The sequence below is a fragment of the Muntiacus reevesi genome, chromosome 9 (genome assembly GCF_963930625.1).
Source record: "Muntiacus reevesi chromosome 9, mMunRee1.1, whole genome shotgun sequence".
Classification (NCBI taxonomy): Eukaryota; Metazoa; Chordata; class Mammalia; order Artiodactyla; family Cervidae; genus Muntiacus; species Muntiacus reevesi.
In genome coordinates, this window is record NC_089257.1 from 2355465 (window position 1) to 2381687 (window position 26223).

A 26223-nucleotide genomic window follows, 5' to 3' on the forward strand; every position below is an offset into this window, starting at 1 on the left:
GGGAGATGATTCAATGGAGGTATGCACAGTGTAATGCGGTGTCCAGAAAACAGAAAGCGCTCAGTTGTTTTAACTCTCATATTTTAATTCATTACATTTCTCTGCTTATACAGTATAGATGATCCATATGGTGGATGAAGCTTAAATTAGGATAAAACAAATACGAGTAACAAGGTGATCAGTGGAGCCCCATAGGTTATAACGGAAAGGTGCTGTCTAGAGAGGAGGCATTGCTGAAGACGTCAAGGGAGTTTCAAAACCCTGTTATTCTTTGAAGAATAAATTTGAATTGTAATTGAGGGCACATAGCTTCTTTTGCACTTTTTAATTATGTCCTGAACACCCAATATATGCTGATCCAATTCATAAAAATGTTTAAAGAAAGACTGCTAAAAGGTCAATACATGATTCGAAGATTTTTATAATTCTTATCAGTAGATTAATGTTATCACAAGAATGTGTCTGAAACTATTTTGTCTCCCTATAAGAAAATGCCCAATTAAGACACACTCCTTCACATTATTGAGAAATGGTAAAAAATAAAATGAAATGTTTCCAGTACATTCTTCCTCCCCTGATTTAGGGACATCTAATATACATGGGCTTCCTTTGTAGCTCAGTTGGTAAAGAATCTGCCTGCAGTACAGGAGACCTGGGTTTGATCCCTGGGTTGGGAAGATCCCCTGGAGAAGGAAATGGCAACCCACTCCAGTATTCTTGCCTGGAAAATACCATGGACAGAGGAGCCTGGTGGGCTGCAGTCCATGGGGTCGAAAAGAGTCGGGCATGAGTGAGCGACTAACACTTACTTACTTAATATATGAGTATTGACTTAGGTAAACAATAAACAAGAGGGTATCTTCTCTGGATACTAATGCCTCCCAGTGACCTCCCTAACACCAACAGCAGGGGTCAGGAGGCTTCCATCAAGATCATCACCCTCCCTTTTCACCCCACAGGCTCACAGCCTGGTCATCATCGCCTACTTTGAGATGATTCCCTTTATCAGTACGTCACTCATCACGAAACTGAGGAATCTCAGGTCAGCCCTTAACCCTTATTAAATAATATCCACGTCTCTTCATATCCCTCTTTCTAAGCCCAGCAGCCACTCCTGCCCGAATCCTGAAATCACTCTACTGTTCCTTCTGGAATTTACAGTTATCAGCATAACCAGTATATGCTTAACTTCTCCCCTGGAAGTTCCTTCAGTCTACTCACCCAACTGAAAACTGTGTTCCGGGACAGGGCTTCCCTAGCACTCATCTCAGTGGTGACAATTTTCTTTCCTTCTCTCTTAGAGCTGTATTGTTCCATGATCTTGACTTTGTAACATTATCATACCCTGATTTTTTTGTTCTTCAATGTCTTTCCTTAAGTGATGTCATTTAGTTTTGTGGATTTCATGTAATATGAGAAGGTTAAACCATAGCAATTGCCAATATACTTTGATTTAATGAAATCTGATGCAACAAGTCCAATTGTTTATGCAACCCTTCTAAGTTAGATGACCTAAAAAATCTCAGACTTACCATGACTAATCTGAAATCTTTCTTGTTCTTTCTCAAACATCTGCTTCTTCTACACCATTCCCTCTAGGACTATAAAAAAAAGGGATCAGCACTGTTCCCTCTAATGTCCTACCCTGAATATATCAGGAAATCCAGCAAGCTCTACTTTTGAAAACACAGTGATAACTAGATTATTTTCACTACTTTGCTCACTATCACCCTGCTCCAAGCCATCATTAACTTCTGCATAGGTTAAGAAGATTAATGCAAAGAAAAATGAAATGGAAGAAAACAAAGTACCCCACACTTCATTCTCAAATGGAAATTTTCCTTAACCTCATTGACGTTTTGGGTCCCTAGACAGACTCTGTCACTATCTTCTAACAGTAAGAATATCTATATTGATTGAATCTGGTTAAGTGCTAGGTGGTATTCTTTATTCCATTTTACAGGAGAAACTTAGGCTCAAATGCCCTAGTTAATACACAAGATGACTCAGAAGATAGATCAGTTCTTACTTGGCATAGCTGCACTGCTCATGACTTGAGTAAAAGAAGGCTGTTATTTGAAAAATTGGAGGAAAGGATGGACAGAATATGAAAACGAAAGGATTTTGGGAAAAAAGACAAATGAATGAGTGAACATATAGGATGTTTGATTTCAGAGTTATCTGGAATTTCTTGATTACAACATTCACGCCTGTAATCAATGCATAGACCAATAACTCTGTCCTAGTCGTATTGTGTATGGCAACCCACTCCAGTATTCTTGCCTGGAGAATCCCCATGGAGAGAAGAGCCTGGTGGGCTACAGTCCATGGGGTCGCAAAATGTGGGACTGGCCTGAGCGACTAGGCATAGTCATAATGTGTAAATGCCTACAATGCGGGTTTGCGTTATCACTAAAATGATGGCCAAATGATATGAAGCAATACCCAGTCATTTCATACAAGGTGGAGATAGAATTTGCACTCAGATAGTCTTAGCCTGGACTTACACATAAAGTGTAAGTGTACTCTCTGATGTCTTTATTCCTTATACAGGAGTTTCTACAGTATCCCACTACGTGGGAATTACTCATTCTATGTATCCTATTACCTGTGAGACTATCAAAGCCTTGAACATGATATATTAAAATTTGTATTACTAGAATAAAATACTGCTCTTGATACAACAGAGGTAACTACAATAAAATGAATTAAATTACAGTAACCTGTTTTATTGCATGAATATTCTGTTTTAAAATCTGAATGGAATGATAGCAAATCAAATTTTAATTAATTAATTTACTTTTCTTTTTTGGCCATCCCAAGTGGAATACGAGCTCTTTATTCCCAACCAGAGATCAAACCTGCACCCCTTCATTGGAAAAATGGAGTCTTAACCACTGGACCACCAGGGAAGTCCCCTAACAAATTTCTTTTTTAGCAGATCTCTGCAGTGATTTTGCATAAGTTTCTTTGCTCTTATGCCCATGTTAAATTCAGAAAATTCAGATATAAAGCATAACTTGAATGCAATTCTGGTTCTGAGCTCAGTAGCTACCTGAACCCTCTTTTCTCATTGACACAGTGCATTTTCATAATGCATAAATAACCCCTATGGAGAACAGTACAGAGGTGACTGAGTTCATTCTTGCTGGGATAACTGATGACCCACAACTGCAGATCCCACTCTTTCTAGTGTTCACACTCATCTACCTCCTCACTCTGGTTGGGAACCTGGGGGTGGTCACGCTGATCCTGCTGGACTCTCGTCTCCACACCCCCATGTACTTCTTCCTCAGCCACCTCGCGCTGGCGGACTTCGGTTACTCCACAGCCGTCACTCCCAAAGTGATGGCAGGATTCCTCATTGGAGACAAGGTCATTTCCTACAATGCTTGTGCCGCTCAGTTTTTCTTTTTTGTTGGCTTTCTTGTTGTGGAGACTTTTCTCTTGTCCTCAATGGCCTATGACCGTCATGCAGCGGTGTGTAAACCCCTCCATTACACCACCATCATGACACCAAGGGTGTGCGCCTGGATGGTCGTAGGGTGCTATGTCTTTGGCCTTCTCGAGGCCTCCATGCACACTTGGAACACATTCAGTCTCTCTTTCTGCAGATCCAATGTGGTTGATCACTTTTTCTGTGATGTTACTCCCGTCCTGGCTCTCTCATGCTCAGAAAGCAACAGAAGCGAGATGGTATATTTTATTCTGGCAGGATTCAATATCATCTTTACTATCATGGTCATCCTGGTCTCTTACCTGTTTATCTTTGTCACCATTCTGAGGGTGCGCTCATCTGAAGGACGCCAGAAGGCCTTTTCCACCTGTGCTTCCCACCTCAGTTCCATCTCCATCTTCTATGGGGCAGGCGCCTTCATGTACCTGCAGCCCAGCTCCCACCACTCCATGGGCACAGACAAGATGGCATCTGTGTTCTATGCCATAGTCATCCCCATGCTGAATCCACTGATCTACAGCCTGAGGAACAGAGAGGTCAAGGGTGTCTTAACAAAGGCTGTGGGGACTTTGAGAACGAGCTTGTGGTTGCTGGGGGTGAGGATGAGGGGGAAGGGATAATTAGGGGGTTGGGGATGGGGATGCACACACTGCTGTATGTAAACTGGAGAAAGGGCCCACTGTGTCGGCACATGAACTCTGCGCAGTGTCGTGTGGCAGCCGGGACGGAAGGGGGGTTTGGGGGAGAGTGGATACATGTAGTGTGCGGCCGAGGCCCTTCACTGCTCATCTGAAACCATCACAGCATTGCTCATCAGCTGTATCCCAATACAAAATAAAAAGTAAAAAAGAAAAATCAAATAGACCTAAAATAGCTGTGGGGAAGGCAAAATCTTCAATAAGACATATATTTTAATTATGTATATACAACAACAGCATGGTTTCATACAGGTCATATCAAGCTAGGGAAAATATTGACTTGTTATGTCAACAATTATAAAGATGTTTTTACCTCCTTTCTCAAGTTCTTTTAAAGTCTAGAAAGCAAATGTGTTGATAAAATGAGATCACAGGAATAACAACATTGGAAGAATCAATCATGAACCTATAATCCATATTTTTAAATTTCCATTTTAATTACTTTTACTGTATATTTGTTTCCATGATCATCCACACTTTCATAAGCACATTTATGCTCACCTGCATATTTAAATACATGCTCACATGTACCTTATTTATACAAATCTCGTGCAATGCACACACCTACATATGGACAGAAAAATGAGTTCAAGAGACAAATAAGATCCACCTTTTTTTTAATACTATAATTTGAAACCATGGTTTTGGTGTCTGATAACACATTCTTAAATATAAACATGTATATTTTTAAGTAGAAATAGTCATTTTGTATGTCATTTTATTTTAAAAACTCTTTATTTGAAACTATTTAATTAATGTTCATGCCAATCATCCTTGCTATAGGTTATTACTGAGTGCTTTTATTTTATTCTTTGTTCAATGATAATAAACATCATCAAATGGGCATCTTTATCTCAGTTTTTGTCTTTATCAACTCATTACCCAAAGTAACATCTTCATGTGATAATTTTAATGAAAAGGGCATTGCAATGTATAAGACAAGGGAGATAGTAATGTAAGCGTATTTTGACTTACTGAAGTAAAAATAACATTTAGTTTTACAGTCAGGCTTGACTCTGTCTTCAGATGCTCATCTCAGGACACATTTTATGCTCCTTCCTTTCCATGTACAATCAGGTCACCAACTGACAGATCACCATTCAGGCTCAAAACAGAGGCTGCTCTGACTGTCCTTATGGATCTCTAAGAATAATATAGCCTAGTTTTTTAAAATTTTTTATTGTTTTATTATTTTCTGGTGTGCTGGGTCTCCACTGCCTCGTGAGTTTCTCCAGCTGTGGTGCACGGGCTTCTCTTGTGCAGAGCATGGGCTCCGGTGCACGTGGGCTTCAGCAGCTGGGCTCAGTCGGTGCCTTTCCCCAGCTCTAGAGCACGGGATCAATAGTTGTGGCACATGGGCTTACTTGCCCTGGAGCTGGGATCTTCCCTGACCAGGAATCAAATTCACGTCTCCCGAATTAGCAGGCAGATTCTTTACCACTGAGCCAAGAGGGAAACCTTAGCCTAGCTTTTAAACTGGGAATATTAGAACACTAAGAATTGATCAGAGATATGATAATAGTTTTAAAGATATCTCTTAAAATGAAAATTGTGCCAATTTAAATGATTCTAAAAAGGATTTCTTTGACTTATCAATTCCCTGTGTATTGTTTTCTTCTGTGAATATTTCTTTCCATGCTAAATGATTTAGAACACATATAAAATATATATTTATTTCAAAACAGTGGACCCATACATGGGAAGAATGAAATACATATGCTTTCATGTTGGGTCTTGAATCTAGTATCGAGGGCTCCTGTGGCGTGACTTGACATGCCAGCGTATCCTGTTAAGGAATGACAGAGATAGTTAAATGTATATCTCTCAGAACCAAATAGACATTGGTTCAATCCCTGGGTCAGGAAAATCCCCTGGAGAAGGGAATTGACTACCCACTCCAGTATTATTGCCTGTAGAATTTCAGGACAGAGGAGCCTGGTGAGTTACAGTCCAAGGGATCACAAAGACTCAGACTTGACTGAATGACTAATACACACACACACACACACACACCCAAATGAAAGGCCAGAGCAACAGATTGCCCCTAATGATAGGGACAGTTTTTCCTTTTGGAGAAAAGGATCCAGAACCTTCATTTTCTAGGAATTTTCTTTGTGAAGTGCTAAGCCTCTCTGGAGTATTTCAAGTGTGAAGAATCATTTTGCCTACATACTTTGCAGATACCAATGTAAAAACTAAAATGTTGAGCCCCTTGTTAAAAATGAATGATAGTTTTAAGTTGGCAAGAGCAGAGCTTTAAACTCGGAGCAGGACCTCCTAAGCACAAGGTCTGTGTGAAGGCACAGACCTTCACATCATGATTCATGATCAGGAGGCCAGCCCTGAAGAGTCCTCCTCATCTAAGGTATAATCTTTTTAAAATTACCAAACCATTAAGATTTAAAATTAAATTATTCTCCACATTTTAGGTCATCATGAAAATGCAAATTAGAGCAACAATGAAATAACACTGCCCGTCTTATAGAATGGCCAATGTGCAGAACACTGCCAGCTCCAAGCGCCACTAAGGACACGGAGCCCCAGGAGTTCTCATTCACTGCCAACAGGAAGGCGGACTGGTGCAGCCTCTTCGGAGAACAGTTTATCAGTTTCTCTTATTTTTATTTTTAAAATTTATTTATTTGTTTTAATTGGAGGCTAATAATTTTGCAATATTGTAGAGGTTCTTGCCATACACTGACATGAATCAGCTATGGGTGTACGTGTGTTCCCCATCCTGAAACCCCCTCCCACATCCCTCCCCATCCCAACCCTCAGGGTCATCCCAGTGCACCAGCCCTGAGCACCCTGACTCATGCATCAACCTGGACTGGCGATCTATTTCACATATGGTACTACACATGTTTCAATGCTATTCTCTCAGATCATCCCACCCTCGCCTTCTCCCACAGAGTCCAAAAATCTGTTCTATACTTCTATACTGTGTCTCTTCTGCTGTTTCGCATATAGGGTCATCGTTACATCTTTCTAAATTCCATATATATATGTTAGTATACTGTATTGGTGTTTTTCTTTCTGGCTTACTTCACTCTGTATAGTGGGCTCCAGTTTCATTCATCTCATTAGAACTGATTCAAATGAATTCTTTTTAACGGCTGAGTAATATTCCATGGTGTATATGTACCACAGCTTCCTTGTCCATTCATCTGCTGATGGGCATCTAGGTTGCTTCCATGTCCTGGCTATTATAAACAGTGCTGCGATGAACATTGGGGTGCACGTGTCTCTTTCAGATCTGGTTTCCTCAGTGTGTATGCCGAGGAGTGGTATTGCTGGGTCATATGGCAGTTCTATTTCCAGTTTTTTAAGAAGTCTCCACACTGCTCTCCATAGTGGCTGTACCAGTTTGCATTCCCACCAACAGTGTAAGAGGGTTCCCTTTTCTCCACACCCTCTCCAGCTTTTATTGTTTGTAGTCTTTTTGAAAGCGACCATTCTGACCGGCATGAGATGGTATCGCATTGTGGTTTTGATTTGCATTTCTCTGATGATGAGTGATGTTGAGCATCTTTTCATGTGTTTGTTAGCCATCTGTATGTCTTCTTTGGAGAAATGTCCATTTAGCTCTTCGGCACATTTTTTTTTTGATTGGGTCTTTTATTTTTCTGGAATTAAGCTGCAGGAGCTGCTTGTATATTTTTGAGATTCATTCTTTGTCAGTTGCTTCATTTGCTATTATTTTCTCCCAATCTGTGGGCTGTCTTTTCACCTTGCTTGTAGTTTCCTTTGTTGTGCAAAAGCTTTTAAGTTTAATTAGGCCCCATTTGTTTATGTTTGCTTTTATTTTCTATTTTTTTTTATTTTTTTTATTTTTATTTTTTTTTTAAATATTATTTTATTAGTTGGAGGCCAATCACTTTACAACATTTCAGTGGGTTTTGTCATACATTGACATGAATCAGCCATATAGTTACACGTATTCCCCATCCCGATTCCCCTCCCACCTTCCTCCCCACCCGACTCCTCAGGGTCCTTCCAGTGCACCAGGCCCGAGCACCTGACTCATGTATCCCACCTGGGCTGGTGGTCCGTTTCACCATAGATAGTATACATGCTGTTCTTTCAAAACATCCCACCCTCACGTTCTCCCCCAGAGTTCAAAAGTCTGTTCTGTACTTCTGTGTCTCTTTTTCTGTTTTGCATATAGGGTTATCGCCACCATCTATCTAAATTCCGTATATATGTGTTAGTATACTGTAATGTTCTTTATCTTTCTGGCTTACTTCACTCTGTATAATGGGCTCCAGTTTCATCCATCTCATTAGAACTGATTCAAATGAATTCTTTTTAACGGCTGAGTAATATTCCATGGTGTATATGTACCACAGCTTCCTTATCCATTCATCTGTTGATGGGCATCTGGGTTGCTTCCATGTCCTGGCTATTATAAACAGTGCTGCAATGAACATTGGGGTGCACGTGTCTCTTTCAGATCTGGTTTCCTCAGTGTGTATGCCTAGAAGTGGTATTGCTGGGTCATATGGCAGTTCTATTTCCAGTTTTTTAAGAAATCTCCACACTGTTTTCCATAGTGGCTGTACTAGTTTGCATTCCCACCAACAGTGTAAGAGGGTTCCCTTTTCTCCACACTCTCTCCAGCATTTATTGCTTGTAGACTTTTGGATAGCAGCCATCCTGACTGGCGTGTAATGGTACCTCATTGTGGTTTTGATTTGCATTTCTCTGATGATGAGTGATGTTGAGCATCTTTTCATGTGTTTGTTAGCCATCTGTATGTCTTCTTTGGAGAAATGTCTGTTTAGTTCTTTGGCCCATTTTTTGATTGGGTCGTTTATTTTTCTGGAATTGAGCTTCAGGACTTGCTTGTATATTTTTGAGATTAATCCTTTGTCTGTTTCCTCATTTGTTATTATTTTCTCCCAATCTGAGGGCTGTCTTTTCACCTTACTTATAGTTTCCTTTGTTGTGCAAAAGCTTTTAATTTTCATTAGGTCCCATTTGTTTATTTTTGCTTTGCAACAAAAAGAATAAAATACTTAGGAGTATATCTACCTAAAGAAACAAAAGACCTATACATAGAAAACTATAAAACACTGATGAAAGAAATCAAAGAGGACACAAACAGATGGAGAAACATACCGTGTTCATGGATTGGAAGAATCAATATTGTCAAAATGGCTATTCTACCCAAAGCAATCTATAGATTCAATGCAATCCCTATCAAGCTACCAACGGTATTTTTCACAGAACTAGAACAAATAATTCACAATTTGTATGGAAATACAAAAAACCTCGAATAGCCAAAGTAATCTTGAGAAAGAAGAATGGAACTGGAGGAATCAACCTGCCTGACTTCAGACTCTACTACAAAGCCACAGTCATCAAGACAGTATGGTACTGGCACAAAGACAGAAATATAGATCAATGGAACAGAATAGAAAGCCCAGAGATAAATCCACGAACCTATGGACACCTCATCTTTGACAAAGGAGGCAAGGATATACAATGGAAAAAAGACAATCTCTTTAACAAGTGGTGCTGGGAAAACTGGTCAACCACTTGTAAAAGAATGAAACTAGAACACTTTCTAACACCATACACAAAAATAAACTCAAAATGGATTAAAGATCTAAATGTAAGACCAGAAACTATAAAACTCCTAGAGGAGAACATAGGCAAAACACTCTCCGACATAAATCACAGCAAGATCTTCTATGACCCACCTCCCAGAATATTGGAAATAAATGCTTTTATTTTCATTACTCTGGAAGGTGTGTCATAGAGGATCCTGCTGTCATTTATGTTAGAGAGTGTTTGTCTATGTTTTTCTCTAGTAGTTTGATAGTTTCTGGTCTTACATTTAGATCTTTAATCTATTTTGAGTTTTTTTTTTATGTATGTCTATCATGCAATTTTCATCACACTCTCTCCTTCCACCTTCAGAAACCTTTGGAGTCACTTGTGGAAGACGTCAGTATTATTAAGTGTAAGAATGAGAAGGTATGGTCTCTCTTTATCTCTTAGAAACAAATTACTTAGAAAACCACTCAGCCCATATATGATTGTAAGAAAACCAAGAAATAAAATTTCATCTGAAGGTTTACAGTATACATAAAAGAGAAGCAAGATTAGTATTGGGTGAGCATAAAATTGGGATGCTTGCCTTTTGCTAGATTTTGCTTCTAGTCAGGCTATGGCTTTCAAATTCAAGGTGTACAGTAGACGCAGGAAGATACTTATCTCCAAAGAGAAAGGAAGAAAACAATCCCACTGAACTTACGGAAGTCATGTTGTCCGAGGTCTTTGTGACTGGTTTGATGCCCCAGCCTGTGTTACTTTTCCTGCTCTAATGTCCATCTCAGCAGCTTCCAAGAATGTTAAAATAATTGTTCTTTATTTGGGGGAACAGATGGGTTTACTTGAGAAGAAATAACAACTCTTACACCCCATGACTTTCCTTAGTAGTTTCCCTAAGTACTTGGTCCCCACAGGCATTATTTTAATTAAAATATTCGATAGGCATGGAGCTATGGGTGTATTACAAGAGAACTTGTTCCCTAAGAGTTTCTCGCCAGTACAATCCCCTTCAAGACATCAGTCACCAGACCCTTAAATCCCAATCTGGCTTCATTCAAACTCACTAGAGTGAGAGCAACCCGCTGCCCGGGGCAACCTTGTTCACTGATTTTAGCACAAGGCGGTCTCCAGGGTCTCAGAGCCGGAGGCCTTTACCTTCACAGTGACGTAGCTGCGGTGCATCAATCAGGATGACCTTGCATAGCACTGTCTGATAACAAGAGAAATCTTTTCTTAGACTGAGTGATTTGCCAAAGGTTTCACATGCTCCATCTTATTTCATAATCAAACAACTCTGTAAAACCTCAGGGGTGGGTATCACTAACTCCATTAAAAAGATTTAGAAAGTGAGGCTAAGTGAAGAAATTCACTTCAGTTTCCATCTGAAACAAGAAATCTAGAATTGAGGAGTTTTGAGGTTTGTCATGGAGTATAAGGAGCCCGTTTATGAACCAAGGCACCAGGGAAGTTGCTCAGTCATGTCCGACTCTTTGCGACCCCATGAACTTAGTCCACCAGGTTCCTCCATCCATGGAATTTTCCAGGCAAGAACACTGGAGTGGGTTGCCATTTCCTTCTTCAGGGGATCTTCCCGACTCAGGGATTGAACCCAGGTCTCCCACACTGCAGGCAAACACTTCACCGTCTGAGCCACCAGGGAAGCCCTTATGAACCAAAAGTGTTGTCAAAAGAATGAGATAATTCAGAAGGCAAAACTTGTGGTTATAAAGTAAATTAACATATAGCATAGTGACTGTAGTTAATAAACCTGTACTGCATATTTGAAAGTTGCTAAGTGAGCAGATCTTAAAAATCCTCATCACAGGGAAAAAAATTGCAATTACATGTGGGAATGGATGTTAACTAGTCTTATGATCAATTTGCAGTTCAAACCAGTGTTCAATCATTATGTTGTACACCTGATATGATGCTATATGTCAATTAAACCTCAACTTTAAAAAGGTAAATTAAGACTGTGTACAAAGAGGAAGCCATAACCTGCTTCTCCTATTAAGTTGCCATGCAATCTCATCTTGTAAAGTTGGTTCTTTTAGTGCTATGACTTTGAAATGTAACAGAACCCCATGGTCCTTCCCCACCATACCTTCTGCCTGCCTTTTGTCTGTAGAAAGACTGTAGCTAAAGAATAAGTTTAATCAGAGAAGTGAGAAAATGCAGAAACAAAGGAAAACAGTCAAGACCTAATAATAATAGTTTAGTCATTAAAAGAACTCAAGTGCCTTTAGTTCCTCCTTAAGTGCTGTAGATAATGTTCTGTTTTGTAGATACTGAAACCTCACTGGGTGGAGGAAGTTAATTGCGTGATGGCCAGGTTGTAGCCAAGACAGAAGCTGCCACAATTTTGAGAACTGGCCTCAAATAAATGGGAACAAGCTGACCCTGGAACTACAGATTAAGTGCACTTAAAACAATCAAGATGACACATATCAGACTTCTGATGACCAATTTCAAGAGGACTGTCAGAGCTGACTGGGCTGTTTCTGCATGTAGCCCCCTCCCTCCACCTATACATCCCTGGAAATCCCCATTTAAAGCTCCTGCCCACTGATTACCAGGGGGGAAGTGATCTTTGGACACAAGTCCACCCTACCATCCCACCCCCATCCCAGCTGACAGCCTCCAAATAAAGCAACCTTTCCTTGCCTCTTTGTTGGCTTTAAAGGGGTGAGCAGCCGGATCGCACTTTTGGTAACAACTGTGGGAGAAAAAATATTAGAAAAGGAATTGTGATTGCATCTTCTTAGGGTAGCTTTAGAAAATACTGATGATTACTTCGCATAACAAAAGGGATAACAGAAGCCATTCAGTTTTTGTTTTTTTTTTAGCAATTAGGAAACAAATGTTTTATGTTATCACATTTCATACCTAAATATATATTCAGTTCAGTATATTTCAGCTCAATAAGCTTTTATCTTTATATAAAATTATTGGACTTTGACTCTCAGAGTGATAACTGATACAGTGGGTTGAAATCTGCCTCTTGGTTATCTATTCAATCCACCTATTGTGTGTTTCATATTTTTCCTTTCTTTAGAGTAAGATTACCTAATATTAAATAATTTGCTTCTTTGTCTCTTATATTGCAACTTTCATCCTTTACTTACTTACTTGTACCTTTATACTTTTATTTTTTCCTCAGTGTTAAAGAGTTGCATATTTTGATTCTGTTTGCTTCCCACCCCTTTTTGCTTTATTGTCAAATATTTTGACTCTACTTACAATTAAAACTTTAGAATTTCAACATTATTTAAAGCAGTTAATATAACTTATTTGTAGCACCAACCTATTAGTCTTTCCATTGCTTTTTCTAATTTCCTATATATATATATATATATATATATTTTTTTTTTTTTTTCTGGAGGAACTTTCTTTGGTATTCCTTTCAGTATAGATTTGCAGGCATCTGGATCTCTCAGTTTTATTGTGGGAAGAGGGTTTTACTCTGTTTCGTTTTGAAAGATATGATAACTGGCTGTAAAATTCTAGTTTATGAGTTACTAGTCCTTAATACCTTTACAGACATCATTCCAATCACTCCTGAACTTGTTATTCATGTTGAGAAATCAGATGTCAGTCCCACTTCTGCACCTTTGAAAGTGTTTGTTTATTCTTTGGCTGATTCTGAAATTTGCTTTTTGACTTTCATTAAGTGAAAATATGATGTTGAATCTGTGTAACATGGAAGTATTTTTGGCTTTCTGTTTTTGTTTGTTTTTAAGTTTGACATTTTGACTGAACACTTACGTGGAAATGCCAAAATGCAATTGGATAAATAATCTAGACCTTAGAAAAAGGTCAGGAGAAGAGGTATGGATTTGGAAGTCGTCCATAAATAGATGAGATCCCTGGGGAAGGGCATGACAGCCCATCCAGTGTTCTTGCCTGGAGAATCCGTGGAGAGAGGAGTGTGGCGGGGTCCGTGGGGCTGCAAAGAGTCTGCAGTGTGATTGCTTCATAATGCGGTGTTAGCCTCTCCTGTACGGCAGAGTGGGTCAGCTCCATGGACACACACGCCCCCTGCCTCCTCCCAGCCCCTCCACCCGGCCCTAGGTCATCACCGAGCGCCGGGCTGAGCTCTCTACACTGCACGGCTGCTCCCACCAGCTCATGCCCACAGGGCCTGTCTATGCCAGTCCTCAGTCAGCTCAGCTCAGTCCAATCTCTAGTCGTGTCCGACTCTCTGCAACCCCATGGACCGCAGCACACCAGGCCTCCCTGTCCATCACCAACTCCTGGAGTTACTCAGACTCGTGTCCACTGAGTCGGTGATGCCATCCAACCATCTCATCCTCTGTCATCGCCTTCTCCTCCTGCCTTTAATCTTTCCCAGCATCAGGGTCTTTTCCAATGAGTCAGTTCTTCACATCAGGTACCCAAAGTATTGCAGCTTTGGCTTCAGCTTCAGTCCTTCCAACGAATATTCAGGACTGATTTCCTTTAGGATGGACTGGTTTGGTCCCCTTGCAGTCCAAGGGACTCTCAAGAGTCTTCTCCAACACCACAGTTCAAAAGCATCAATTCTTCGGTGCTCAGCTTTATGGTCCAACTCGAATCAAAGCAGGGTCTCCTGCACCGCATGTGGATTCCTTACCAACTGAGCTATCAGGGAAGCCATGCCAATCCTACTCTCCCAAATCATCCACCTCCTTCTTTGTCCCTCTGTATCCACAGGCCCATTCGCTATGTCTGCATCTCTACCCCTATCCTGCAAAAATGCTCAGCTGTACCATTTTCCTAGACTCCATATATATGCACTAACATAGGATATTTACCATGGAGTTACTTAAAAGATGCTACTCCATTGTATCCTCTAGCTCATTTGATAAAAAGTTAACAGGAATTCTTTAAAAAGTATATTTAGGATTAAAGTTGAGGAACACTGGATTTGTCAAATATAAACTTAACTTTAAAGTCATGTATAAGTTAGTGTCCATGAAAGGATTATACAGCATATTACAAATATTTGAATAAGTAATACCACCTTGAAGAAATACAACTCTGTAGAGCACTTTTTGAGACAACCAGACTTATTGTGATTCACTTTCTACCATAAACAAGCTGTGATATACTGAATCTGTAATATGCTTTTCAGCAGCATAGCATACAGTTTAAACATACTGTTTATGATTTTTGTGGCCTGATTGCTCATGTATACCTGCTGTGTGTCCTTTGCAAGTTACATAACTTCTCCAAATGTGCTTCTTTTCTCATTTTAAAAAAGAATAGCAATAACATCTATATAGGAGTTTTTTTGTGAGTACTATATTAGGTAGTACATAGCTTCCCAGTGGTAAAGAATTCAATGCAGGAGATGCAAGAGATACGGGTTTAATCCCTGGGTCAGAAAGATCCCCTGGCATAGGAATGGCAAACCTCACTCCAGTATTCTTGCCTGGAAAATTACAAGGACAGAGGAGCCTGCCAGTTACAGTCTATCGGGTCACAAAGAGCTGGACATAACTGAGTGCACAGAGCATATAACATATGTTCAGTAGCTATGTGTTCTATGTTATTATTATTATAATATATGTAATACTATAAATGCATATGCAGAGTATATCGTGAGAAACGCTGGGCTGGAAGAAGCGCAGCCTGGAATCAAGATTGCTGGGAGAAATATCAATAACCTCAGATATGCAGATGACACCACCCTTATGGCAGAAATCGAAGAAGAACTAAAGAGCCTCTAGATGAAAGTGACAGAGGAGAGTGAAAAAGTTGGCTTAAAGCTCAACATTCAGAAAACTAAGATCATGGCATCTGGTCCCATTACTTCATGACAAATAGATGGGGAAACAGTGGAAATAGTAACAGGCTTTCTTTTTTTGGACTCCAAAATCACTGCAGATGGTGATTGCAGCCGTGAAATTAAAAGAGGCTTGCTTCTTGGAAGAAAAGTTATGACCAACCCAGACAGCGTATTAAAAAGTAGAGACATTACTTTGCCAACAAAGTCCATCTAGTCAAGGCTGTGGTTTTTCCAGTGGTCATGTATGGATGTGAGAGCTGGACTGTGAAGAAAGCTGAGTGCCGAAGAATTGATGCTTTTGAGCTGTGGTGTTGGAGAAGACTCTGCAAGGAGATCCAAACAGTCCATCCTAAAGGAGATCAGCCCTGAATATTCAATGGAGGGACTGATGGTGAAGCTGAAACTCCAACACTTTGGCCACCTGATGGGAAGAATTGACTCATCTGAAAGACCGTGATGCTGAGAAAGATTGAAAGCAGGAGGAGAAGGGGACAACAGAGGATGAGATGGTTGAACGGCGTCACCCACTCAACAGACAAGAGTTTCAGTAAACTCTGGGAGCTAGTGATGGACAGGGAAACCTGGCGTGCTGCAGTCCATGGGGTCACAGAGAGTCAGAGATGACTGAGCGACTGAACTGAACTGAACTGATACATACACATATGTATACATATGTATTCACATGCATATGTGTGTGTCCTCAGTTACTCAGTCATGTCCAACTCTTTGCAACCCTTTGGACTGTAGCCCACCAGGCTCCTCTGTCCATTGAATTTTCCAGGCAAGAAGGCTTGAGTGGGTTGCCATTTCCTCCTCCAGAGGATCTTCCTAACCCAGGGATTGAACCCATCTCTCTTGTGTCTCCCACATTGGCAGGCAGATTCTTTACCACTGTGCCACCTGAGAAGCCATATACATAGACATTACACTATTAATGAAGACAACATCAGAGTCATTCTAAGTGCTAATAACTGACATGTACTTCTCTGACCATAATCATCACTTCTTATTTGCAGCATAATAATTTGTGTACATGCTTTATATTCCAGTATTAAGTATAAATGTCTGTATTCTTTTGGGGGGGAAATGTTCAACACATTGTATCCTCAAAGAATTCTTTTATTATGAGTCAATGAAAGAATGAGAATAATCTTGTGTGTTGTCAAGGATTCTTTTGTTGTGAGTCAATAAATGAATAGCAACAATCATAATAAAATCTTTGAGTGATTATCTCTTTTTTGACACTGTAATGAGATTATAAAAATTGCCTTACAAGTATATTATAATTCAATGATGTATACAGCACTATTAAAGTCAATCTTATACAAGTGTTTGTTAAGGGTTTCATAACGACAAAATGAAGAGTCCTGTATTTAAATCTCAATATGTCTATCTGCACCTTATATGCTCATGTTTCTCATGCTAGATACTGTCCTCAACATGAACTTAGAAGAAAGATTCTACTACTACCATTTCTGGTAGTAAGAGTAGCAGCCGTTTCTACTAGGGCAAGAACAATAAAAACCAAACACTGGAAGCCTCAGATGGTGATGAATGATGCGTACAGAGTCTGAAAAGTGTTGTATATGAGAATACCTTTCAGTCATGACTTGATAGAGTAGATATTAATTACTCAAATATCACAAAGCAAATTCTAGGAATTTCTCCACTGGAGCTTTTAAAACTATTGGTTGTTCAGAATAATTTTTAAATATAACAGGTTCTTCTTGAGAAATGGGATATGGCTTGGCACACAATGATGCAAATTCCCAAATTAGTGGTAACAAAATGTACTCCAGTCTGAAACGAATTGCCAGTCCCAGGGTTTTCTGCTTTAGGTAGGACAAAGTTGAATTATTCTTACCATTTGTCCATGCTGGTCCAGTCATTCCTCCTGATAATTTTTTAATGTTTGGGATGAGCATTTTTGTTTGTTTGTATTTGTTTCTGAATTTTATTCTGGAAAGGATGCTGAAAACAAACTTCCAAGGAACAAGTGTTGCTACCAACGCTGTAGTCCTTCCGGTTTCTTTGGATTCTGCCAACTTCGTTCGAAACTTGAGTCCTTACCATAACTCTTCTCTTTGTTTGGGCAATCTTTCCCACGCTGCCTCTGCTCATCCTTTATGTATTGACTGAGGCGTTCATTCTCCTGAGAAAAACATTCTGGCCTAACAATTTAAGGTAGATTTTTACTGTTCACTCTCATATGGGCAACTTGTTCTAGTTGTAATTTTATATCCTTATTGTGAGTATCTTCCATGTTTGTTTCCCCAATAGGCTTAAGCACATGAGGCTAAGAACATGTTTGTTTTGCATGGATATGGACATCTAGGGTCACGAGTATGACTAAACTCATTTGGGACCAATACACAGTTGAATGAATTAATAATTCTTACTAATAGTTCAAATGTTTCTGATGAATTAAGTCATGCATTTCTTTCCGGGATCCAGTTGGCTTAGTGTCCCTATACCCCATGTTTATGTCAATATTGGACACTAGAGGTAAAGACGTAACTTGATTTTAGCATTATCATAGAAAACCAACACACATTATATTAATACACGCAAGGAATCCCTCAACAAGCAGAGCTGGATCCCTATAGACACATTCATCAGTTGTCCTCCAGCAGTGAGATCAGGACCTGTTGCTGCTCTCATGGGGGCTTTGTCCCCTGAGAAGTCTGTGGGTGTATAAACTTCTCTCTCTTCCAGTTTCTAATAGCTCCATTTGGCCTATATTACAGGTAATAGACCAAGTGCTAGAGCCCCTTGACCATTCATTCATTCACATGATTGTCAGTAGTTATCTAACAGATATGATGATATTTCTGCAGAGTTACAGGAAGCTTAGAATAATGACCAAGGCAAATACCTGCCAATCATCATGACTTTGATTATCATGATCACTATTTTCAAGACACTACAGGGATTCTCTTATTTTCTCATGACAGCAGTAGTCTTTTAGGGAAGATATTGTTTGGGGCTGCCTTTCTAGCATCTCCATTTAATAGAGGAATATATAGTGGCTTAAAGCAATTAAGTGACTTATTTAAGAAGGTAGATCAGCAGCTCTTACCATACAAGACATGCTAGCTACTTCTCTGCCATTAAGTGTTTTTTCCTCAATCTTTCCATGCTCTGAAGAACTTTTCCTTTTGATCAAAGGCTGAGAAGAACATCTCAGTAGAATATATCTTTTCTTTTATAGACTGAATTTCGGATTTGAGATTCACATGTGGAAGTGTTGAATTTGCCTGTCCATTGTCCAAGAAGCCAGGTAAGCCTCCAATCAAATCTGCAATCTGTGTAAATTTGTAGGGTCAGAAGTAACCAGGAAAATATATCAATGCACCTGTTTTCATCTTGATTTATCCATAACTGAATATTGAACATTTTGAATGTTTTTATATGTCTGTGATTTTTAAAAAGAGATTGTGTCACAAACACTATGGAAATTCTTAAGAAGGATGTGCATTTATCTTGTAAAAAAAGTAAAAGGAATGGAAGGGACTTGAGTCCCTGCTTTCCCGTGCAGGGGTTTGTAGAAATTGAAAAGTTGTTCAACTCTTCTCACTTTTTGTTTCTTCTTCTGAAGTATGGAAATATTAGCTCCATCATCTAATCTTAAGGTATTTGAGAGTATTGAACTGAATCTTGATTAGAAATTTATTAAAATCTGGAGGGCATATAACACCATTAATGAAAAACAGAAGAAATAGAGATAAATAAATGGTACCAAGTCTAATAGAACAATCATAAAAATGCACCAAGAGAACGGGTGTAAAAGTCACACCAGAAGGAACAATTTTCATGAGTGAGGGGACCTGGACTCCAGTGATCATTGTTATGGTTTGCTGGCATTAGGCACCCAGGCTGATTAACTATTAGCTATATTGACTGAAGGGTGAATCAGCATTCACCATTTTATCTCTCTCTCTCGATCCTCTGCACTTCCTGATCAGGGAATATGTTTTTTATGTCATCGTGGCCCTTAAAATTAGCACACAACCTGATATACTGTAAGCACTTAGTACTTGGAGGAGGATGAGTGTTGGATGATTTACTGAAAAAAATTCCAGCACTTTATGAGGCTTATTAACTGATGTTATTTATGTAACTTTTATATGTAGTAATTTTTTTTCTTTTCATTCCTTCTCCTTTCTCTTTTTCTTTCTTTCTTTCAAATGAGGAGAGGAATTTGATTATGGACATTGTGGATCTAGTTCTCATCATTTGGCTGAGATTCAGAAAAATAAAGTATTAGCCACATTTTCATTAGCTAATCATATGTTTCTTTCCCAAGACCATGCTTTTTACCTGCCACATTACCTGTGAATGATGAACTCAATAATTATAGGTTCATTCATGAATACACCAATATACTGAGTAACTTTTTGTGCTCAGGGCTGGGGTACAAAGTTTAGATTATATATAAAAGATTTGGGGAATATTTTTTGGTGATCAGAGCTCAGAGTTGGGACTTTCATGGCAATCCAGTGATTATAATTTCACATTTTAGCAGAGCGGGTTTGATCCCTGGTCAGGGAGCTATGATCCCACATGCCACATGGCCAAAAAACCAGAACAGAAGCAACAGAAGCAACATTGTAACAAATTCAGTAAAGGCTTTAAAAATGATCCACAGTAACAAAAATCTTAACAAAAAGAACTCAGGCTTTGATTCAAAATGATATGACTTCAAATACCAACTCTGCTAACTCACTAGTTTTATGGACCTCCGTGTATAACTCTTTGTCAGTAAGCTTCAGTTTCCCCCTAGGTGAAAAGGGGATAATATCTCACATAGTTGGGTGATAAATCAATGGAGGTATAGCATGCATGTGGTGCCCTGAAAACAGAAAGTGCTCTGCAGTTTCTAACTATCATAGTTTAATTCATTATTTAAGTTTGTCTACTTATACAGAATTGATGCTCTATATGGGAGATGAAGTTTAAATTGTTGTTGTTGTTCAGTTGCTCAGTTATGTCCAACTCTTTTCAACCCCATGGATTGCAGCACACCAGGCTTCCCTGTCCTTCACTGGCTCCCAGAATTTGCTCTAACTCATGTCCATTGAGTTGGTGATGCCATCCAACCATCTCGTCCTCTGTCATCCCTTCTCTTCCTGACTTCAATCTTCCCCAGCATCAGGGTCTTTTCTAATCAGTCAGCTCTTTGCATCAGGTGGCCAAAGTATTGGAGCTTTAACTTCAGCATTAGTCCTTCCAATGAAAATTCAGCGTTGATCTCCTTTAGGATTGACTTGTTTGATCTCCTTGCTGTCCAAGGGACCTCAAGAGTCTTCTCCAACACCACAGTTCAAAAGCCTCAATTCTTTGGCACTCAGCCTTATTTATGATCCAACTCTTACGTCCATACATGCTTAAATTAAGATGAACCAAATCATTAAGAGTAACAAAGTGATGAATGGTGCCCTGTAGATTATAACAGAAAGGCTGTGTCTAGACAGAAGGAGTTTTAGAAGACTTCATGGAAGCTTTGAAATTCATGTTATTCTTTGAAGAATAAATCAGCCTTGTACTGAGGGTACAGGGCATCTTGTGCACTTTTCAATTATATCCTGAACACCCAATGTGGTGGTCCAACCCATAGAAAGACTGCTAAAAAAGTCTATACATGATTCAAAGGTGTTTTATAATTCTTATCTTAACATTAATGTTATCTCACGAACATGCCTGAAATTATTTTTCTCCTCCTTAGGAAAATGCCGGATCAAGACTCACTCCTTCACTTTGTTGAGAAAAGGGATGGTGAAAAATAAAATGAAATGCTTCTGGTGTACTTCCCCTATCCCTCAACTTATCTTTGTATTGATTAAGGTAAGGTAGAAACCGAGAGGGTGCCTTCTCAGGATGGTAATGCCTCCCAGTGGCCTCCCCACCACCAATAGCAGGAGTAAAGGGGGGGTGAGGCACTGCAGGCTCTGTCTAGACCATCGCCCTCACGTCCCACCCCACAGCCTCACGGCCTGGTTTCCCCCCTATATTGAGACTGAAGGACTCGTCTCACGAGTCTCTTTGTCACTGTGTCACTCACCACAAAGCCGAGGACTCTCAGGCCAGCCCTCAACCCCGTTACATAACAGCTGCATCTCTTCATATCCCTTTTTCTAAGCCCAGCAGCCAGGCCTGCCCAACTCCTGATCATTCTCCTCTTCCTTCTGGAATTCAGTCAGTCATCAGCATAACCAGCACACACTTCATTTCTCCTCTGCAAGCTCCCTACTTGTCCAACTGAGGCCTGTGTCTTGAGACAGCCGGCTCTGTGATGGCAATTTTCTCTTCCACTTTCCTCTTAATGCTGTATTGTTTCATGTTCTTGACTTTATAACATTATCATACTCCCTGATTTTTGTGCTCCAAAGTCTTTCTTTTAGAGGTCTTATTTAATTTTGTGGATATAATATGATATGAGAAGATTAAATCACTAGCAATTTGCCAATATAGTTCGAATTAATAAACTCTGATGCAACAAGTCCAACTGTTTACATAACTCTTCTAAGTTAGTTGGCCAGAAGGAATCGCAGACTCACCATGACTATTCTGAAATTGTCACTCTGGCTATTTCTTGAACATCTGCTTCTTCTACACCATTCTTTTGTTATTATACAAAAAATGGAGTCATTATTGCTCCTTCTTTCCCTAATGCCTACATTCAACATACCATGAAATCCAATCAGTTCTACTTTTGAAATATATCTATAATTGCTTAACTTCTCACTATCTCCCTCAGTACCATCCTGTTCTAAGCCATCATTAACTGTTGTATAGATTAATAAGCTTAATGCAAAGAAAATGGAAATGGGTGACATCATAGTAATCCAGATTTCATTCTTACATGGAAGCTTTCTTTAACCTCACTTACATTTTGGGTCCCTAGATAGAATCTTTCATTATCTTCTAACAGGAAGAATATCTACATTAATTAAATTCCGTTAAATATCAGGCAATAATGTTAGACCCATTTTACAGATGGAGAACCCGAATCTCAGACACTCTAGTTAATACACAAGATGACTCAGAAAATACTTGGCATAGCTGGACTGTGCAAAACTTGAGTAAAACAGGAGTATTTTTTGAAAAATTAGAGGAGGGTAAGGACAGAACATGAGAGTGAAAAGGTTTTGGCAAAGAATCAAATGCATGAGGGAGCATATAGGATGTTTCCTTTTAGAGTTATCTGGAATTCCTCTACTACAACATCCACCCTTCTAATCAATGCATAGACCAATAACTCTGTCCTAGCCATAACGTGTAAAACCCTGCAATGCCCGTTTCCACCGTCACTCCAGTTTGATACTGAGTTTGAGGGAAGACTGATGACCTAGTGATAGTGAACAATACCCAAAGTCAGGCATCTAGCACAAGGTGGAGCTAGAATTTGCATTTAAATGTCCTTAGTCTGGACTCACACTTGCTAACTTTTATTCTCTGGATTTTTTATTCCTTGAATGGGAATTTCTACAGTATTGAACTTTGGGGAAATTATTCACTCTATGTATTCTATTATCTTGTGAGACTATTAAAGCTAGAACTTGATATATTAAAATTTGTATTACTAGAATATAGCACTGCTCATGATACAACAGTGGTAATCACAATGAAGCAAATTAAATTACAGTAAGCTATTTTATTGTATGAATATGCATATAATATGAATATGTCTATGTTTGAAAAATCTGAATTGGGAGACTAACAAATTTCATTTTTAAATTTATTTATTGTTCTTTTATTAGTTTTTGCCCACGCTGTGCAGCATGTGGCATCTTAGTTCACAACCAGGGATCAAACCCATGCCCCCTACGTTGGAAGCACAGAGGTTTCACCACTGAACCACAAGGGATCTCATTTTTAACAAATCTCTGCAATGATGTTGTATAAGTCTCCTTCCATTTCTGTACTTCAGTTTCAATCATTTATGAGGATAGAGGTACTGGGTTATATTACCATCCAAATTCTTTAAACTAGAACATTTTACATTTCTAATATTATTTAAAAATTAGTTTTGTTGTTATGCTTATATTTAGTTTAGAAAATTCAGATACAAGGTATAACTTGAACATAATTACGGTTCTAAGCTCAGGTACCACCCAGATCCTCTTTTCTCATTGATACAGTGCATTTTCATAATTCATAAATAACCCCCATGAAGAACAGTACGGTCGTGACTGAGTTCATTCTTGCCGGGATAACTGATGACCCACAACTGCAGCTCCCACTCTTTCTGGTGTTCACGCTCATCTATCTCCTCACTCTCACTGGGAACCTGGGGGTGGTCACGCTGATCCTGCTGGACTCTCGTCTCCACACCCCCATGTACTTCTTCCTCAGCCACCTCTCTCTGGTGGACTTGGGTTACTCCACAGCCGTCACTCCCAAAGTGATGGCAGGATTCCTCAGCGGAGACAAGGTCATTTCCTACAATGCCTGCGCCGCCCAGTTTTTCTTCTTTGCTGTCTTTCTTGCTGTGGACACTTTGCTCTTGGCTTTAATGGCCTATGACCGTCATGCGGCGGTGTGTAAGCCCCTCCATTACACCACCATCATGACGCCCAGGGTGTGCGCCCGGATGGTGGTAGGGTGCTATGTCCTTAGTTTTCTGGAGACCTCTGTGCACACTTGGAACGCGTTCAGCCTCTCCTTCTGCGGGTCCAATGTGATTGACCACTTTTTCTGTGACGCCACTCCCGTCCTGGCTCTCTCCTGCTCAGACAGCAACAGGAGCGAGATGGTGTTTTTTGTTTTGGCAGGCGTCAACATCACCTTTACTATCACGGTCATCCTGGTCTCCTACCTGTTTATCCTTGTCACCATTCTGAGGGTGCGCTCATCTGAAGGGCGCCAGAAGGCCTTTTCCACCTGTGCTTCCCACCTCACGTCCGTCTCCGTCTTCTACGGCGCAGGCGCCTTCATGTACCTGCAGCCCGGCTCCCGCCACTCCATGGGCGCAGACAAAATGGCGTCCGTGCTCTACGCCGCGGTCGTTCCCGCGCTGAACCCGCCGGTCTACAGCCTGAGGAACAGGGAGGTCAAGGGCGCCCTGAAAAAGGCTGTGGGGAAGGCAGAGTCCTCGCTGAGGTTCATATCTGAATTATACAGAAACAGCAATAGTACGGTTACATACACTTCAAATCAAGCTAGGGAAAATATTGACTTGCTTGGTCAATAATTATGTAATTTTTTTACATCATTCCTCGAGTTTTAAGTCTAGGAAACAAACGTGTTGACAAAATGTGATCTCAGGAGTAATGACTTTGGAGGAATCAGGCATGTAACTATAATTCATATTTTTAAAATTCTTTTAAATTACATTTTATTGTATATTTGTTCTGTGATCAATCATACTTTCATATGGGCATTTATGCTCACATGCATATTTAAGTACGTGCCCCCTGTACCTTATTTTCATGCAACTTACATGTAAGTCACACACCCATGGGTGGAGAGAAAAATGAGTTCAAAAGTCAAATGGGATTGGTCTGTTTTTAAACTGCAATTTGAACCACTGGTTTTGGTGTCTGATGATACATTTTAAATATAATTTTATATATTTTAAGATAGAAATAGTCATTTTGTATGTGATTTTATTAAGAAAGAACTCTATATTTGAGATTATTTCATTTAAATACTTAATACTCCTGCCAAACATCATCACTATAGGTTTATTACTGAGTGTTTTTTGTTTTTTTTTTTTTAATTTTTTTCATTAACAATAAACATCATTAAACGGGCATCTTTACTTATCTCAATTTTCATCTTTATCAGCTCATTACCCAGAGTAATATCTTCATGAGACAATTTTAACAGAAAAAGACATAACAGAATATAAAGGGAATTTAATGAAAATATAATTTAAAGCATGATATAAAAATAACAACAATTAGTTTTATAGCCAGGCTTAACTCTTTGTCTATAGATGCTCAGTTAAGGACACATTTTATGCTCCTTCTTTTCCAATTACAGCCGGGTCACCAACTGATAGATCACCATTCCGGCTCAAATTAGAGGTTGGGCTGACTGTTCCTTACCAGTCTCTACCAGTCTCTAGAATAAGCTAGTCTGGCTTTTAAATGTGGGTATATTAGAAAAGTAAGACTCATTCAGAGATATGATAATAATTGCTTATAAACATATCTCTTAAAACTAAAATAGTACCAATTTAAATTAGTCTAATGAGAATGTCTTTGAATGATCAATTCTCTATATACTTGTTTTTCTGCAATTATTTCTTTCTAGGTTAAATAATTTAGAACACATGTAGAAAATATATAAGAATGTAAATTTATTTTGAAACCATGGACCCATATGTGGGAAGTGATATTTTGAATGGGATGATTTGAATCTAGCACTGAGGGCTGCTGTGGTTTGACTTGAAGAGCCAGCGCATCCTTTTCTGGGATAACAGAGAGTGGCTCAAGTGATAAAGAATCTGCCTGCCAATGTATGAGCTTCAGGAGCCATGGGCTTGATCTTTGGGTTGGGAAGATCCCCTGGAGGGGGAAATGGCAGCCCATTCTAGTATTAATCCTGGGATAATCCAATGGGCAGAGGAGCCTGGTGGGTTACAATCCATGGATCGCAGAGTCAGACATAATTGAGTGATTGCTCACAATAATGAAATGGAGATAGTTAAAATGTATATCCTTCAGAACCAAGTGAAAGATCACAGCAACAGATTATCTCTCCTGATAGGAAAGATTTTTCCTTTTGGAGAA

The 26223-nt window shown here is 39.5% G+C and overlaps 2 protein-coding genes across 2 annotated transcripts; both read left to right on the forward strand.

Annotated features, from left to right (window-relative positions):
* The first annotated feature begins 3108 nt into the window (after positions 1–3108).
* Positions 3109–4077, forward strand: LOC136174578 (olfactory receptor 5B12-like). The gene has a single exon (XM_065944752.1). It carries the CDS (start codon positions 3112–3114, stop codon positions 4075–4077), a length of 966 nt encoding a protein of 321 aa, XP_065800824.1. The 5' UTR covers positions 3109–3111.
* A 19574-nt stretch (positions 4078–23651) lies between these two features.
* LOC136174581 (olfactory receptor 5B12-like) lies at positions 23652–24677 on the forward strand. Its single transcript, XM_065944756.1, has one exon. The coding sequence runs from the start codon at positions 23655–23657 to the stop codon at positions 24675–24677; it is 1023 nt and encodes a 340-aa protein (XP_065800828.1). The 5' UTR covers positions 23652–23654.
* The last annotated feature ends 1546 nt before the right edge of the window (positions 24678–26223 follow it).

What these genes read in the sequence shown, in the direction of transcription:
- LOC136174581 (XM_065944756.1), top strand. Translation starts at nt 23,655, where the DNA reads ATGAAGAACAGTACGGTCGTGACTGAGTTCATTCTTGCCGGGATAACT.
- LOC136174578 (XM_065944752.1), top strand. Translation starts at nt 3,112, where the DNA reads ATGGAGAACAGTACAGAGGTGACTGAGTTCATTCTTGCTGGGATAACT.